The 17,514-nt window shown below is 46.0% G+C and overlaps 1 protein-coding gene across 1 annotated transcript in view; it reads left to right on the plus strand.

Annotated features, from left to right (window-relative positions):
- The window catches only part of LOC134949242 (cytochrome P450 2F2-like), a 182,031-nt gene that overhangs the window by 84,948 nt on the left and 79,569 nt on the right, over positions 1-17,514 (plus strand). The window contains exon 4 of the mRNA XM_063937718.1: positions 8,502-8,651. Coding sequence (XP_063793788.1) covers positions 8,502-8,651 — 150 coding nt within the window. The remainder of the gene's footprint in view (positions 1-8,501; positions 8,652-17,514) is intronic.

The raw sequence follows: 17,514 nt of genomic DNA on the forward strand, positions 1-17,514 counted from the left end.
CTATCTTTGATCTTTAAGGATTCAGTTATATCAGGTATGGTTCCCAAAGACTGGCGTATAGCGGAAGTAGTGCCTATATTCAAAAAGGGAAGTAAAGCTGAACCAGGTAATTATAGACCAGTTAGTCTTACATCTATAGTGGGGAAAGTATTGGAGGTATTCTAAGAGATAGTATTCAGAAATTCCTTGAAGCCAATAAGGTCATTAAAAGGAATCAAGATGGGTTTATGAAGGACAGATCCTGTCAAACCAACTTACTTGGCTTTTATGAAACAGTAAGAGCAAACCTAGATCAGGGTAAAGACGTGGATGTAATCTTTTTAGACTTTGCCAAAGCGTTCAATACTGTACCACACATGAGACTTATCTACAAGCTACAAGAATCAGGGCTAGGAAGCACAATATGCACTTGGGTCAAAAACTGGTTAGATAATAGGGAGCAGCGCGTTGTGGTTAATGGATCTTTTTCAACTTGGACTGAAGTGCTAAGTGGTGTGCCGCAAGGCTCAGTATTAGGACCGCTATTGTTCAATATCTTCATTAACGACCTAACAGAAGGTCTAGAGAGCATGGTGTCAATTTTTGCAGATGATACCAAATTGTGTAAGGCTATAAATACAGAGGAGGATGCCGAGTCTCTTCAGAACGACTTAAAGTTAAATTAGAAGCATGGGCAGCCAAATGGAAAATGCGCTTCAACACAGACAAGTGTAAGGTAATGCACTGTGGTAACAAGAACAAAAATTACACCTACCTACTAAATGGGGTAAAATTAGGGGATTCTGTACTGGAAAAGGACTTAGGTGTCCTCATAGATAGCAAGCTAAGCAGTAGTACCCAAAGTAGGACTGCAGCAAAGAAGGCTAATAAGATATTAGCATGCATAAAACGGGGTATTGATGCTAGGGATGAGAGTATTATACTCCCGTTATATAAATCACTAGTGAGGCCACACCTTGAATACTGTGTACAATTCTGGGCATCGTACTACAAAAAGGATATCCTGGAGCTTGCAAAGGTACAGAGGAGGGCGACCAAACTAATTAAGGGCATGGAGACGATGGAATACAAGTAAAGGCTTGAAAGACTAGGCATGTTTACATTGGAAAAGCGGAGACTAAGAGGGGATATGATCATCATCTACAAATATATAAGGGGACAATACACAGAGCTTGCGCGGGACCTGTTTTTGGTTAGATCAACACAGAGGACTCGTGGACACTCGCTCAGGTTAGAGGAGAGGAGATTCCGCACAATACGGCGTAAAGGCTTTTTCACGGTAAGGACAATACGTGTTTGGAATTCCCTGCCCGAGGGAGTTGTAATGGCGGAATCTGTCAACACCTTTAAGAATGGGTTAGATAAATTCCTAATGGATAAGGATATCCAGGTGTATGGTGCATAGTCATGCATTATAGTTACTATAAATAGGGATAAAATGCAATGGCTGACAGCAGCATCAGTCAGAAATTTTAGTCAAATCATCATGCATCCACAAATAGGTTGAACTCGATGGACAATTGTCTTTTTTCAACCTCAGATCCTATGTTACTATGTTGCTATGTAGCTATTTGGGCCTTAATCTGCCAAGGTGCCAACACGGAAGAAGACGGTGTTGTGGGCGAAAGTTGTTGCTGCTGTCAATAGTGAGGGGGTGGTCAAGCAGACGGAGGACACGTGCCGCAAACGGTACTTTGACATAAAGTGACACGTCAAGTCCAAAATGGCCAAGGAGGTGAAGTCGGTTCGAAAAACCGGTAGTGGCCAGCCCTATATTGCAAGATATCTGGACTTTGAGGAGCCCATGCGGAGTGTAATACCTCCTGAAGTAGTCTCTGCAACCCATGTCCGGGATTCAGATAGGCCCAGGAAGAATGGTGAGCATGTGTATTTGCATTAACATTCTATGACCTTACTTCTTTTTTTTTAATGTGTGTCATGTGACGTTGCATATTACTTCCATCTTCAAGTGTGTGTCAGCAAATACATTGTTTTTGGTAATGTTTTCTACAAAAGCCAATGTAACATCTTACTTTATTGTATGTCATGAGTTTTTTTCCAGTATATTTTCCATGTGTAGTTTGGACTTGGTGTGTCATTGAATTGTCCAGCAATAATGTTTTCCTTTTGCACATTTTTAAGTTTTTAATTTGGACTATGTTTTATATTTAGGTTATCCATGTGCAATGTTGCAAAAACAGTGGTTGTCATGTTAGAGGCTGGAGTAGTGGAAAGTGTTTTGGAAACCACTCACAGACTAACACCCAAATACGAATGAATAGTGAATACCCGTGTTGTATGAAATAACAGCCGTGTATGACCGATGGTCTATTCATTCCTATTTCTGAACTTTGTAATTCAAACCATTACGAATAGTCCAAACACTGCCGAGATTTGTGCTTCGTGAATTCCCGTGTTGGGACTTAGAAAAAAAAACACAAATCGGACAAACTTGAAATTTTAGTAAATATTGGCCCTGGTGACGCCTCAGTCACCTGTTAAATTACCGTGCTATCGGGTGTTAACTAGAGATGTGCGGCTGGCACTTTTCGTGGTTTGTGTTTTGGTTTTTGATCTATGGCCCTCATTCCGAGTTGATCGGTCACAAGGCGAATTTAGCAGAGTTACACACGCTAAGCCGCCGCCTACTGGGAGTGAATCTTAGCTTCTTAAAATTGCGACCGATGTATTCGCAATAATGCGATTACTAACTACTTAGCAGTTTCAGAGTAGCTCCAGACTTACTCTGCCTGTGCGATCATTTCAGTGCTTGTCGTTCCTGGTTGACGTCACAAACACACCCAGCGTTCGCCCAGGCACTCCCACCGTTTCTCCGGCCACTCCTGCGTTTTTTCCGGAAACGGTAGCGTTTTCAGCCACACGCCCCTGAAACGCCGTGTTTCCGCCCAGTAACACCCATTTCCTGTCAATCACATTACGTTCGCCGGAGCGAAGAAAAAGCCGTGAGTAAAAATACTTTCTTCATAGTAAAGTTACTTGGCGCAGTCGCAGTGCGAACATTGCGCATGCGTACTAAGCGGATTTTCACTGCGATGCGATGAAAAATACCGAGCGAACAACTCGGAATGAGGGCCTATATTACTGTCCCCGCTCAAGTTTTGGATCTGGTTAGGTTTTGCCAAAACCACCCTTTCGGGTTTTGGTTTTGGATCTGGATGATTTTATTTTTAAAAACCCTGTAAAAATAGCTAAAATCACAGAATTTGGGGGTGATTTTGATTCTATGGTATTATTAACCTCAATAACATTAATTTCCACTCATTTCCAGTCTATTCTGAACACATCACACCTCACAATATTGTTTTTTAGGCCTAAAAGTTGCACAGAGGTCGCTGTATGACTAAGCTAAGCGACACAAGTGTGCGGCACAAACACCTGGCCCATCTAGGAGTGACACTGCAGTGGCAGAAAGGATGGCACTTAAAAAAAACTAGGCACCAAAAAGCACATCATGCAAAGAAGTAAAAGAGGTGCAATGAGGTAGCTGTATGACTAAGCTAAGCGACACAAGTATGTAGCACAAATGCATGGCCCATCTAGGAGTGGCACTGCAGTAGCTTACAGGATTGCAGATTTAAAAAAAAGGCCCCAAACAGCACAAACCGATCACTCACCTCTGCGGGTTCTGGGTTCTATCTGTTGCCGGCGTGGTTGATTGTGGTGCTGTGCGGCCATGTGGGGATGCGGCGTGGTCAGCAACAGAGGTGATGCAGGTTCTGGGAGCTGGGAGTGCACCTAGCCCATCTAGGAGTGGCACAGCAGTCCCACTGCACTAACGGCGGATACCGGATGCACATCTAACACCAACATAGCTGTCAAGGCCTCAGTTATCCGCTTTGCAACAGGATGACTGCTGTCATATTTCATCTTCCTTGCAAAGGATTGTTGGACAGTCAATTGCTTAGTTGAAGTAGTACAAGTGGTCTTCCGATTTCCCCTCTGGGATGACGATCGACTCCCAGCAGCAACAACAGCAGCAGCAGCGGCAGGAGCAGCAGTAGGAGGAAGTGGTTCTTGCTCTTTCCCTAATTTATTCTCCAATTTTTTTTCTCCATTATTTTTCTGGAGGTATAGAACAAAATGCAGCACAGGAGAGCGTACCTCTACACCACACAGAGCAAACCCTGTAAAAATTATTTGGATTATTAACCCCTTTATTTGGAGTAAATAATATGCAGCACAGGACAGCACCACTGAACTTTTATGGCAGCACCAATAGACTGGATTTATATGGCAGTAAAATTGGACTTATAAAGCAGTATCACTGGACTTATAGGGCAGTAGCACTGGACTTATATGGCAGTACCACTGGACATATACGGCAGTATAACTGGACTTATAGGGTAGTACCACTGGACTTATAGAACAGTACCACTGGACGTATACGGCAGCACCACTGGACATATACGGCAGTATCACTGGACTTATATGGCAGTATCACTGGACTTATATGGCAGTATCACTGGACATATGCGGCCGTATCACTGGACATATGCGGCAGTATCATTGGACATATATGGCAGTACTACTGGACTTATACAGCATTATCACTGGACTTATACGGCAATACCACTGGACTGGATTTATACAGCAGTTCCAATGGACTTATACGGCAGTATCACCGGACATATACGACAGTACCACTGGACATATACTGCAGTAACACTGGATTAGATTTATACGGCAGTACCACTGGACATATACAGCGGTACCAATGGACTTATACGGCAGTACCACTGGACTTATACGGCAGTACCACTGGACTTATACGGCAGTACCACTGGACATATATGGCAGTATCACTGGACTTATAGGGTAGTACCACTGGACTTATAGGGCAGTACCACTGGACGTATACGGCAGTATCACTGGACTTATATGGCAGTATCACTGGACTTATATGGCAGTATCACTGGACATATGCGGCCGTATCACTGGACATATGCGGCAGTATCACTGGACATATATGGCAGTACTACTGGACTTATACAGCATTATCACTGGACTTATACGGCAATACCACTGGACTGGATTTATACAGCAGTTTCAATGGACTTATGCGGCAGTATCACCGGACATATACGACAGTACCACTGGACATATACGTCAGTACCACTGGACTGGATTTATATGGCAGTACCACTGGATTTATACGGCAGTACCACTGGACATATACAGAAGTACCACTGGACTTATATGACAGTACCTCTGGACTTATACAGCAGTACCACTGAACTTATACAGCAGTTTCACTGGACTTATACGGCAGTACCATTGGACTGGATTTGTATGGCAGCACCACTGGATTTATATGGCAGTACCACTGGACATATACAGCAGTATCACTGGAATTATATTGCAGTACCACTAGACTCATACGGCAGTACCACTGGACTTATACGGAAGTACCACTGTACTTATATGGCAGTTTTACTTGACTTATATGGTAGTACCACTGGACTGGATTTATACGGCAGTACCACTGAATTTATAAGCCAATACCACTGGACATATACGGCAGTATCACTGGACTTATAAGGCAGTACCACTGGACTTATATGGCAGTACCACTGGACTGGATTTTTACGGCAGTACCACTGGATTTATATGACAGTACAACTGGACATATACGGCAGTATCATTGGACTTATATGGCAGTACCACAGGACTTATACGGCAGTACCACTGGACTGGATTTATACGGCAGTACAACTAGACATATATGGCAGTATCACTGGACTTATATGGCAGTACCATTGGACTTATACGGCAGTACCACTGGACTTATACAGAAGTACTACTGGACTTACAGTATACGGCAGTTTCACTGGACTTATACGGCAGTACCACTGGACTGGATTTATACGCCAGTACCACTGGACATATACAGAAGTATCACTGGACTTATAAAGCAGTACCACTGGACTTATACAGCAGTACCACTGGACTGGGCTTGTAGGGCAGTACCACAGGACATATACGGCAGTATCACTGGACATATGCGGCAGTACCACTGGACATATACAGCAGTATCACTGGACATATACGGTAGTATTACTGGACTTATACGACAGTATCACTGGACATATACGGCAGTACCACTGGACTTATACAGAAGCACAGGGACACCACCACTGGACTGATGCAGGAAAACACAGCACCACTGCAATGGACTGGACTTATACAGCAGCACTGGACATATGGCAGCAGAGGACACCACCACTGGACTGATGCAGGACAACAAAGCACCACTGCAATGGACTGGACTTATATAGCAGCACTGGACATATGGCAGCAGAGGACACAACTACTGTGACTGGACTGATGCAGCACAGGAACACCACCACTGGACTGATGCAGCACAAGACAGCACTGGAATGACACATAAGATAGAGCAGGTCTCCACACCACTTTCCTGCACAGACACTGAGGAGACATGTCCTCTCATTACACTCTCCGGGACTGGAGTGAAAATGGCGGCGACGCGCGGCTCCTTATATGGAATCTAAAACCTGCGAGAATCTGACAGCGGGATGACAACATTTTGCTTCATTCTGGTTTCTGAGTCTGGCGGGAAATCCTAATCCGGGTTTGGAACCGGATTCGGGCCGTGAAGTTTGGGGGGTTCGGATCTCTGAGAACCAAACCTGCTCATCTCTTGTGTTAACACATAGAATCTGGGATAAGTTCCCGGACCTACAGTATGTATTAATGGGTGCGAGGCAACTGATGAAAAGATATATATTGGTGATTTCTTTTCAGGTCTGCTCAGACCCAAAATAAAATCCCCACTGATTGCAGCCTGCAGGTTGCAGTCAGGGCTTACTGAATTGTCCTTGGGGATCAATTAGCCTGCGGTAAATTACTGTGGCTAATGAAATCCCCTCTATAGTTTCAATTAATGATCTGATGCATGTGTCTCTATAGCTACAAAAGAGGATTTATTTTTTAAATCAAAAACACTGTGGTTACAAAGTGGTTGGAGATGGCCGTCAGACTAGTGCCTTGGTTATGGAATTATCAGATATTCTTAAATGTGAATAACTGCAATAACAGATACATTCTGCTCTATCTGTATATATATGTAAATGTGAAAGCCCTCACTCACTCACTCACTCACTCACTCACTCACTCACTCACTCACTCACTCACTCTTACTTCCCGATATGTTAGGAAGCTGAAATTTAACATAGATATTCTTCAGGTGGGAAATAGGAAAACTACGTAATTAGAATTTTATTAAACCTCCCTTAAGATGATGAAAAGGAGGTTGCAATAATGACATCATTACCAATGCGTGGCTTGGTAATAACGCCCAAACGGACAATCGGATCAAAATTTGGATTGCACCTCCACTGTGTAGAGTTTAATCAACTACAAAAATGGTCCTTTTACTTTTTACCGTATTTGCTACGTGTGCTCCTCGGGTAACGCCAACAGGTAGAACAGCTAGTAAAGTAATATATACCAATGTACATTTTGCATGCAGTGAACTGTAAATTATGATTTGTATAACTGGCAAACTTTGAAATCAGAATATGTTGATTACTTCTCTTCCTCCCTACTCCACAATATACTGAACTTCCCAGCATCTATTTGTTGTTTTACAACTGAACAAAGCCATGTTATTTAAAGTGTACACACAGGTTACACTATTAAGGGCCCTACACATTTACCGGTTACACTGAAAGATATGAACGATCTCGTTCATTAATGAATGAGATATCGTTCATATCTTTCAGTGTGCATGCACCAATGATGAACGATGCGCGGCCCTGCGCTCGTTCATCGTTGGTGTCTGCTTGTTTATGCCTGCAAGTCAATATGGACAATATCATCCATATTAGCAAGCAGGGCTATGGGGTCGGGAGACGGGGGGAGTGAAGAAACTTCACTCCCCCCGTCACCCTCCCCCGCCGCCGTATCGGTCGCCGGGGTATATCAGCGGCCAGTCGGCCAGTGTGTAAGGCCCTTTAGTAAGATGTTTCTTGTTGTTCCCAAAATTCTTTACATGGCATTTTGAAGGAGTGAGGGAGAATGGGTAACCCAAGGTATACAGTCTGTGACAAGTATGTAAGTAGAATAAATGTGATGGGGTTTGTCCTTCAACATAAATGTTAGCCATTTCTGTGTGTCTGTCTCGTTATATGTCACTACAGGGGGAAATCTATTCGCAATGATGTGCCACCAGGTATTGCGGCGCACATTTCAGCCATAATCATGTGTTTTCCTCGCATCTCTATGGGATGTGAGGGAGAACTTGCAATGCCAGTGGCCATTATGTGCCATCCTGGAACAGCACATCACTTCCATCGCATTGAATTGAATTCCCCATTACATGGTCTTTTTTAAGAAAAAGGTTTGAATTACAAATCACATCAACTAGATAAAACAAATTCTTTTGATGTCTAATATCCCTATAATTTTTAGTAGTTGGTGTAATGTCCCATAGATAATTTACTCTTTATTTTATCCTGCAGATTTGGCATTCAGCAATGGTGAGAGGTGGAAGGAGCTGAGAAGTTTTTCCATGTTAACATTAAGTAACTTCGGGATGGGGAAACGTAGCATTGAGGAGCGGATAAAGGAGAATTGCGAGTATCTCATTGATATGCTGAGGAAAGCAAATGGTAATGTACATGAACACAGAATTCTATAAAAGGGATCGATTATTGGGATTCATGTTTAACTTTAAACACCTGTGTATTGAATGTCAGTGGAGGTACAGTCAGACATAACTAAATGCATGTTTGCATCAGTAAGGCACACTCAAGATCATAATATGGATTTGACAATATGAAAACAACTGTACAGAGACTGATGACAGCATGCCATGACATTGGCCAGTCTGAAATTATTGGCGACGGAAGGGGATGGGGGCAGGAGAAGTGGTCTAGGAGTGGGGAATGACATGGAAAACATTATGGGATAGATAAGGGACAAACCAAAAAGAGAGCTCTCTGGTTAAGTAAATGGTGAGTGGGACATCCATGGACCCACACAGACTCCCGGATCCAGAGTGGCCCATTCACTATACTTACCTCTCCCATATATCATTGGAAACGCAGCACAAATGCTATGTTTCTGGAGTTCTGCACATGCGTATTTAAAAAGAAATCACTGCTACAGTGACAGAGTCTGCTGGAGACATGCACCGTCTAGGGACGGGGTCCACATGAAGACTGCACATGCCTCCCCCATTTCTTGAACCATCCCCTGCATGGGTCCCAGACGTTATCAAATGTTTTGGACAAATTTATAATGAAGCTGGTCATTTACGATAGAAATACCCAATACTGTTAATGACAAATTGTAAGGAGAAGGGTTGAGGTTTTTTTCAATCTGCAGCTAGCTGGTAAGTGACAGTAGAGAATATGTGATGTATAAGTTTCTTTTGATAATGAGAGGCCAAAATGAGAATTTAGGAATAGTACTTTGGATGACTGAGAATACCAAGTATTTAACATCAAACCAGATATGAGACCAATGGGTACTTCCACCAATTGTGAAGAAATGGCACCCCAGTGAGCAGTCCCTCTAACATTAATCAGAGGATTCCAAATTCATTGTTTAAAGCTAGGCCAGTACAACAGTGCAACCTATACAGCACTTTACAAGGTTATCATCACAAACTGCAGGTGCCGCACGCAGGGGAGGTTTCCGAGTACCTGGGAACCCCCCCCTGATGACCCCAAAAAATGTTTTGAGACGGAGACACAGCTGTCTCCATCTCAACAAAAGCAAAAGCCGCGATCGCGAACGCGGACGGAGCTGTAGCAAGAGCAGAGAGCTATGCAGCTCTCTGCTTAGAGAATGTCCCGGGCCCGGCTGCCGGGGGAGCGGCTCGCTGAGCATGCTCAGCCACAGCAGCTCCCTCTGTCCTCACGCTGCCGCGGCTGCCCCTCTGTATGTAAGTTTTAAATCATTGTTTAAGTGTGTTTTTGTATGATATGAATGCATGTATGCAGTGGCGGAACAAGCAAGCGGTGGGCCCAGGTGCAACAAAATGCTTTGGGCCCCCCCCCCCCCATCCCATCCAAGTCCACCCCATGGGCAGTGCGCGCCGTAGGCGTGGCTTCGTGGGGAAGGGGTGTGTCCACAAAATAATACCAATTCATAAAACGGTGCACAGTAGTCTCCATTCTTCAAATTACGCCGCACAGTAGCACCACTACACCAGGTAGAGACCCTTTTACTCCTTACAGCGAACAGATTCCCCTTTTTACACATAACGGCAGACAGCGTGCACTTTTTACACATAACGGCAGACAGCGTGCCCTCGTTACACATAGCGGCAGACAGCATACACTTTTTACACAATGGCAGACAGCGTGCCCTCGTTACACATAGCGGCAGACAGCGTGCCCTCGTTACACATAGCGGCAGACAGCGTGCACTTTTTACACATTACGGCAGACAGCGTCCCCATTTTACACATTACGGCAGACAGTGTCCCCATTTTACACATTACGGCAGACACCATACACTTTTACACATAACGGCAGATAGCGTGCCCTTTTTACACATTACGGCAGGCAGATTCTACCTTTTTACACATAGCGGCAGGCAGATTCCCCATTTTTATACATAGTGGCAGGCAGATTCCCCATTTTTATACATAGCGGCAGGCAGATTCCCCATTTTTATACATAGCGGCAGGCAGATTCCCCATAGGGAAGGGGCGTGACCACATAATAGTGTTAATTCACATTACACCACACAGTAGTGGCGCTTATACACATTGCACCAGGTAGAACCTCCTATGCACACTGATCCAGGTAGATCACGTCATACACTTTGCTCCAGGTACAGCACGTCATACACTTTGCACCAGGTACAGCACGTCATGCACTTTGCACCAGGTACAGCACGTCATACACTTTGCACCAGGTACAGCACGTCATACACTTTGCACCAGGTAGAGCACGTTTTCATACACATTGCCGCTAGGTAGAGCACTTTATCATACACAGTGCACCAGGTAGAACACGTTATACACACTGCGCCAGGTAGAGCACGTTATCATAGACATTGCGCCAGGCAGAGCATGTTATCATACACATTGCCGCTAGGTAGAGCAAGTTATCATACACATTGCATCAGGTAGAGCATGTTATCATACACATTGCCGCTAGGTAGAGCAAGTTATCATACACATTGCCGCTAGGTAGAGCAAGTTATCATACACATTGCGTCAGGTAGAACACGTTATTATACACAATGCGCATGGTAGAGCACGTTATCAGCCACATTGCGCCAGGTAGAACACGTTATTATACACAATGCGCCTGGTAGAGCACATTTTCATACACATTGCGCCAGGTAGAACACGTTATTATACACAATGCGCCAGGTAGAGCACGTTATAATTAGTGATGAGCGAGGTTCGGTTTTACTCGGTTTTACTCGGTTCTCAAAACGGCATCTTATTGGCTATCCAAAACACGTGACATCCGTGAGCCAATAATATGCCGTTTTGAGAACCGAGTAAAACCGAGTAAAACCGAATCCGCTCATCACTAGTTATAATACACATTGCACTAGGTAGAACACGTTATTATACACAATGCACCTGGTAGAGCACGTTATTATACACATTGCACTAGGTAGAACACGTTATTATACACAATGCGCCTGGTAGAGCACGTTATTATACACAATGCGCCTGGTAGAGCACGTTATTATACACATTGCACTAGGTAGAGCACGTTATTATACACATTGCACTAGGTAGAGCACGTTATCATACACATTGCGCCAGGTAGAACACGTTATCATACACATTGCGCCAGGTAGAGCACGTTATCATACACATTGCGCCAGGTAGAACACGTTATTATACACAATGCGCCTGGTAGAGCACGTTATTATACACAATGCGCCTGGTAGAGCACTGAGGCACATTGCAGTAACCACTCACTTATCACCTCCAGTAGCACGAAGGAGCCGTTTGACACAAGTGGTTCCGCCCCCAGCAGCAACTCACTGACACTCACCATTTTTTCTGACAGCACAGTGCAGTGAGTGCACTGGCACAAGTAGCCAGACTGCGCCTGTAGTAGCCGCAGCCTGGAGGAGCTCTATGTGAAATCGCAAGCAGAGGCTGTTCTCTGGCAAGAAGGAGCTCGTCCAATCGCTTCCCCTGACGGGCTGGCCACTGCTAAATATACCGATAATCAGTTCCAACTGTGTCAAAGTAGTGGAGCCCCAGGTGCAATGGGAAAGTCAGTGTCACTGCACAGTTGTACTGATTACTGGTATATTTAGCAGTGGCCAGCCCGTCAGGGGAAGCGATCGGAGGAGCTCCTTCTTGCCAGCCTCTGCTTGCGATTTCACAGATAGCTCCTTCATGCTGCGGCGCAGGCTGGCTACTTGTGCCAGTGCACTCACTGCACTGTGCTGTCAGAAAAATGGTGTCAGTGAGGCCCTGACACTCTGAGCGGCCTCACATTGCACACACGGAGCTTGCAGCCCCCGGACATCCCGCATCTGCACCAGCTACTCCAGGTGAAGCGGGGCGATGCAGCACTGTCTACTGCTTACCTACAGCGGGAGCTGCGCAGCCCGGCCGGCTCCTGCTGGAAGGTAGTTGTCGGGTCTCGGTGGGGCGTTGAGCGGGTCCCGGGTAGGGGGGTGGCGGCGGGCAGATCCGGAGCTGTACTCCCAGTCGCAGAGGAGGGTGCTGGCGGCAGAGCAGCAGTGGAGCCGGATGAGCGGGGCCAGTCTGTCAGCCCTGCAGCACAGATTCATGTGCTGGCGGGGAGCAGGATTCAAAGCGGGAGATGCTGCAGGCTGTGATTGGATGGAGACTACAGGAGGTGATTGGCCGAGGAAACAGCCAGTCACCTCCTGCATTCCGCTGACAGGCTTAACACATGCAAACACATATTCAGATGAGCGCGTCCTGTGGGACCCGCTCATCTTCTAAATGTGAGTCCTGGGCGGCTGTTTCTGGGTAAAATACGCGCCATAGCGCGTTTTTGCGATCACTGACAATAATGCACATGACACAATATGCACACACCGTAATGCCCCCTACACATTATGCCACACACTGTAATGCCCCCGACACATTATGCCACACACCGTAATGCCCCCGACACATTATGCCACACACTGTAATGCCTGTGACACATTATTCCACACACCGTAATGCCTGTGACACATTATGCCAGGAATCGCAATGCCCGTTATACATTATGCTACACACTGCAATGCCCCTGATACATTATAGCACATACAATGTCTGTGACACAGTATGACACACACCACAATGATCCTGAGACATTATACCACATACCACAATGCCCGTGATATAGTATACAACACACCGTAATGCCTGAAACATTATGACACACACCGCAATGTCCGTGATACATTATGCCACACACCGTAATGCCCATTACACATTAAGTTCTACAGTAAGGCTTCCAATTACTTTTAAATTACCTGCTTGTTGCCAGGGGTTTCATGCACTTGGTTCCATGCACGGTGCCAGGATGTCATGCTCGTTGCCAGGGGTTTCATGCACTGGGTGTCATGCTCGTTGCTAGTGGGTAGTGCTTGTTGCTAGGGCCGTGCTCCCAGTGCCACATATGCTCCCAGTGCCAGATATTCCCCCACAGTGCCAGGTATATGCACCCAGTGCCAGATATTCTCCCACAGTGCCAGATATTCCCCCCCAGTGCCAGGTATATGCCCCCAGTGCCAGGTACATGCCCCCAGTGCAAGTTATATGCCCCCAGTGCCAGGTATATGCCCCCCCCAGTGCCTGCTTCCCCCCCCAGTGCCAGGTATATGCCCCCAGTGCCGGGTATATGCCCCCCCAGTGCCAGATATTCTCCCACAGTGCCAGATATTCCCCCCCAGTGCCAGGTATATGCCCCCAGTGCCAGGTATATGCCCCCAGTGCCAGGTACATGCCCCCCAGTGCCAGTTATATGCTCCCAGTGCCAGGTATATGCCCCCAGTGCCAGATATTCCCCCCCAGTGCCAGGTATATGCCCCCAGTGCCGGGTATATGCCCCCCCAATGCCGGGTATATGCCCCCAGTGCCAGATATTCCCCCCCCCAGTGCCTGCTTCCCTCCCAGTGCCAGGTATATGCCTCCAGTGCTGGGTATATGCCCCCCCCCCCAGTGCCAGGTATATGCCCCCCCCCAGTGCCAGGTATATGCCCCCCAGTGCCGGGTATATGCCCCCCCAGTGCCAGGTACATGCCCTCAGTGCCAGGTATATGCCCCCCCAGTGCCAGGTACATGCCCTCAGTGCCGGGTATATGCCCCCCCAGTGCAAGGTATATGTCCCCAGTGCCAGATCTGTCCCCCCAGTGCCAGGTATATGTCCCCAGTGCCAGATCTGTCCCCCCAGTGCCAGGTATATGTCCCCAGTGCCAGGTATATGCCGCAGTGCCTGCTCCCCCGGCCCCCCCTCCCCCCTCTATGTGTTGGAGGGACACGAGCGCATCGCGCGTCTCTCCTGTGTCCCTCCTGGCTCTCCCCCCGGCCGGTCTAATGAAGGAAGTGCCGTTCGTGAGCCAATCAGAGCTCACGAACGGCACATGCTTCCTTAGACAGCTGGGGGAGAGCCAGGAGGGACACAGGAGAGACGCGCGATGCGCTCGTGTCCCTCCAACACATAGGGGGGGGAGGGGGGGCCGGGGGAGCAGGCACCGCAGCAGGGAGGGAGAGGAGACCGCAGATTGACATGCGGACGTTCGTCCGCATGTCAATCTGTTCTAAATGCCGGCCGGCGGCTGTGGGCCCCTGAGTGCGGCGGGGCCCCAGTGCAATGCACTGCCTGCCCCGCCAGTAGTTCCGCCCCTGCATGTATGTATGTATGTATGTATGTATGTATGTATGTATGTATGTGGGTTTGTGTGTGTGCTTGGGTATGTAAAGTATGTATGTATGTATTGATAAAGCTAAATATTTATCGTATATAAAACCCTTTATGAGGTCTAAGAACACTGTACGCTATTTATGTATGGAGTACCGTAAGGGTACGCACTTTGCGTAACAATCGCTTAGCCGTAGTCAAGACGCTCAAGCGTCACGTTCGCTCACGGCCAAGAGATTACAGGCAGGCACGCTATTGGCTGCCGACTAACGTAATGATTCGCTATAGCGTAGCGGACGCTCGGGACCACGAGGAGATCACCAGCGGCGCTGACGCTCACAATGTTAAACCTTTATATCTAAACCATAAACGGTGTATTATGCAGTAAAACCTTAGTGTAATGATAGAGTGTAAATGCAACACAGTGTAACCTTATTAACTTCAAAGCTGTTTGAGCGTCACCGACGCTCTGAGAGTACTTAACACTATAAGAAATACACAGATTCCTGGGCTTAGGGTCTAACGCCTTATATATATATTATGGATGGTATGCTTGCAAAAGAATAATACAATACAATTATACACTACCAATATAACATAGACTAACTAACCAGATAACTGCACAGGAAATACAATACAATACAATACAATTACGTTTAAGGGAAAATAAGAGAGAAAGAGGAGAAGAGAGAGAGAGAGAGAGAGAGAGAAATGGCTCACCATAACAATACAGACAATATGATTGCAGCGAAGCTTACACATGTGAGGAACAATCGCTGCGCAGTTATTCAATGCTGAGAATCTTTGTGGAGAAAATACTTGACCTTACCCATACTGGCAGTCCCTATATACACAACACTACAATACCGCATGGGACAGAAGCTAGACTCCATTTTATTAAAGCTCCCATGATTCCAAAGACTGCACCACATGGTTGAAAGGGGGAGGGGAAAATACCCGGCAGCAGCCATTTTAGATTTGCAGGTCCAAACACATGGCACTCTCTGCTACACCACAATCACATAGCAGAAGACACAAGACTCCATTTTATTCCAAAATGTCCAAGCCTCAGAACAATGCATATGTTCTGATTTTACAATTCCAAACCATCTAAATCACCTTTCACAATTTCAATCCAACTTCCTAGAACCATCTTATTCACTTTCACATTCCAAACAACTTCAGTATCTCAATAACCAGAGCATATTCATCACAAGACCAGATCACAATGTAACCACACATCTCAGCCTGCCATTGCTACCAGCACATGTTCAAACGTAACTGCATGGTGGTATTTATGATTAACAAGATATATTATAACTAACCAGCACAATCTATTTTAAATCACCATAGGCAAACAAATACCACAAGTACTATGCTACAGATTGTCTACTGTTCCAATTCATCACAGACTTCACAGAGTGTCAACACAAACACCCAACAATCACACAACCAAGTTACAATATCCTATTTAATCCAGCACCATTGACCTTAAAGCAATCTGTCTATATTTCCTTATCTAGCCATGTGAATTCAATACTTAGCCTTTAGTTTGTAGGTCAGTCCTGGGGATGTAGCCGCCATGCTGCTGGGTGCCAGGTAGCTGTGTGAGTGAGTGAGTGAGCCCTGTGATCTCCAGTGGGTATATCATACCCTCATTCCAGCTGTGGGGGTGTGTCAACAACAAGATGTGTGTGTGTCCCTCACAGCATGTGAGCCAGCTGCATCAGTGGCCTTGGTTATGCAAAACAATGGGTGATGACCAACACATTCCTGTCTTGTGGGAAGCTATTGTTTGGCGAATACTATCTCACTGTCCACTCTCAGTTGAGACAATGACATCTCAGCAATCATTCTTCTGGAGACAAATCCGGCCCCATTGGTAAACACAGGTGTTGGCCCTCCTCATTGAGTCTCAAAGCTCAGTGTAATTAAAGGCTATTGTACTCCGTCTGCAGGAAAGATACTGATTTGGAATACAATTAATCTTCAATTACTATTCCTGTGCTTACCTATGCATAACACCATGTGAAGCCCTCCCAACATGCAAACTATTGTTTGGGGGATCTCTAAGGTCAAAGAGCCATTTGAGACCCACTGATACCTGCTAAACTCAGGGGAATATTAACTTATAAAATACATTATTTTGATTAAATTATGTAACGATTGAGTCGCACGCTACGAACACATAAACTCTACCGTAAATGCGCACACCGTGCGCCTGCGGGTGCACGCGACTGTGAGTATGCGCACGTACGGGAGAGCGTACGCATGCGCAGCACGGACCTGTGTGAGGTGCAAATATGGTAGTGTGCATAGAGATATTTTTCTGACTTTGACAGTCCACCCTTTGGCAGTCAGCAATAACTGCCACCTTCTAAAACATTTCAAAAAGAGAAAAATATATGTCAGGGGTTAATACATTTCCATGGTTGGGTAAGGGAGGAGAGAGGAGAAGGTGTGAAGAGGGTATGACCTAGTGAGATAGCAGAAGCATGTGTGTATGAGTCCATGTTTGGGGGGTCATGTATCATCGTGCCGTACGTGTGGTACATCAAGCTTCGAGGTATTGTGAAGTATACATTTGAATTCCTTCTTATCCCGTATTAAGGGTCTGTGGATGGGCTGTCAAACTCTACCGAGCTCTTTTCGGCTG

The sequence above is a fragment of the Pseudophryne corroboree genome, chromosome 8 (genome assembly GCF_028390025.1).
Source record: "Pseudophryne corroboree isolate aPseCor3 chromosome 8, aPseCor3.hap2, whole genome shotgun sequence".
Classification (NCBI taxonomy): domain Eukaryota; kingdom Metazoa; phylum Chordata; class Amphibia; order Anura; family Myobatrachidae; genus Pseudophryne; species Pseudophryne corroboree.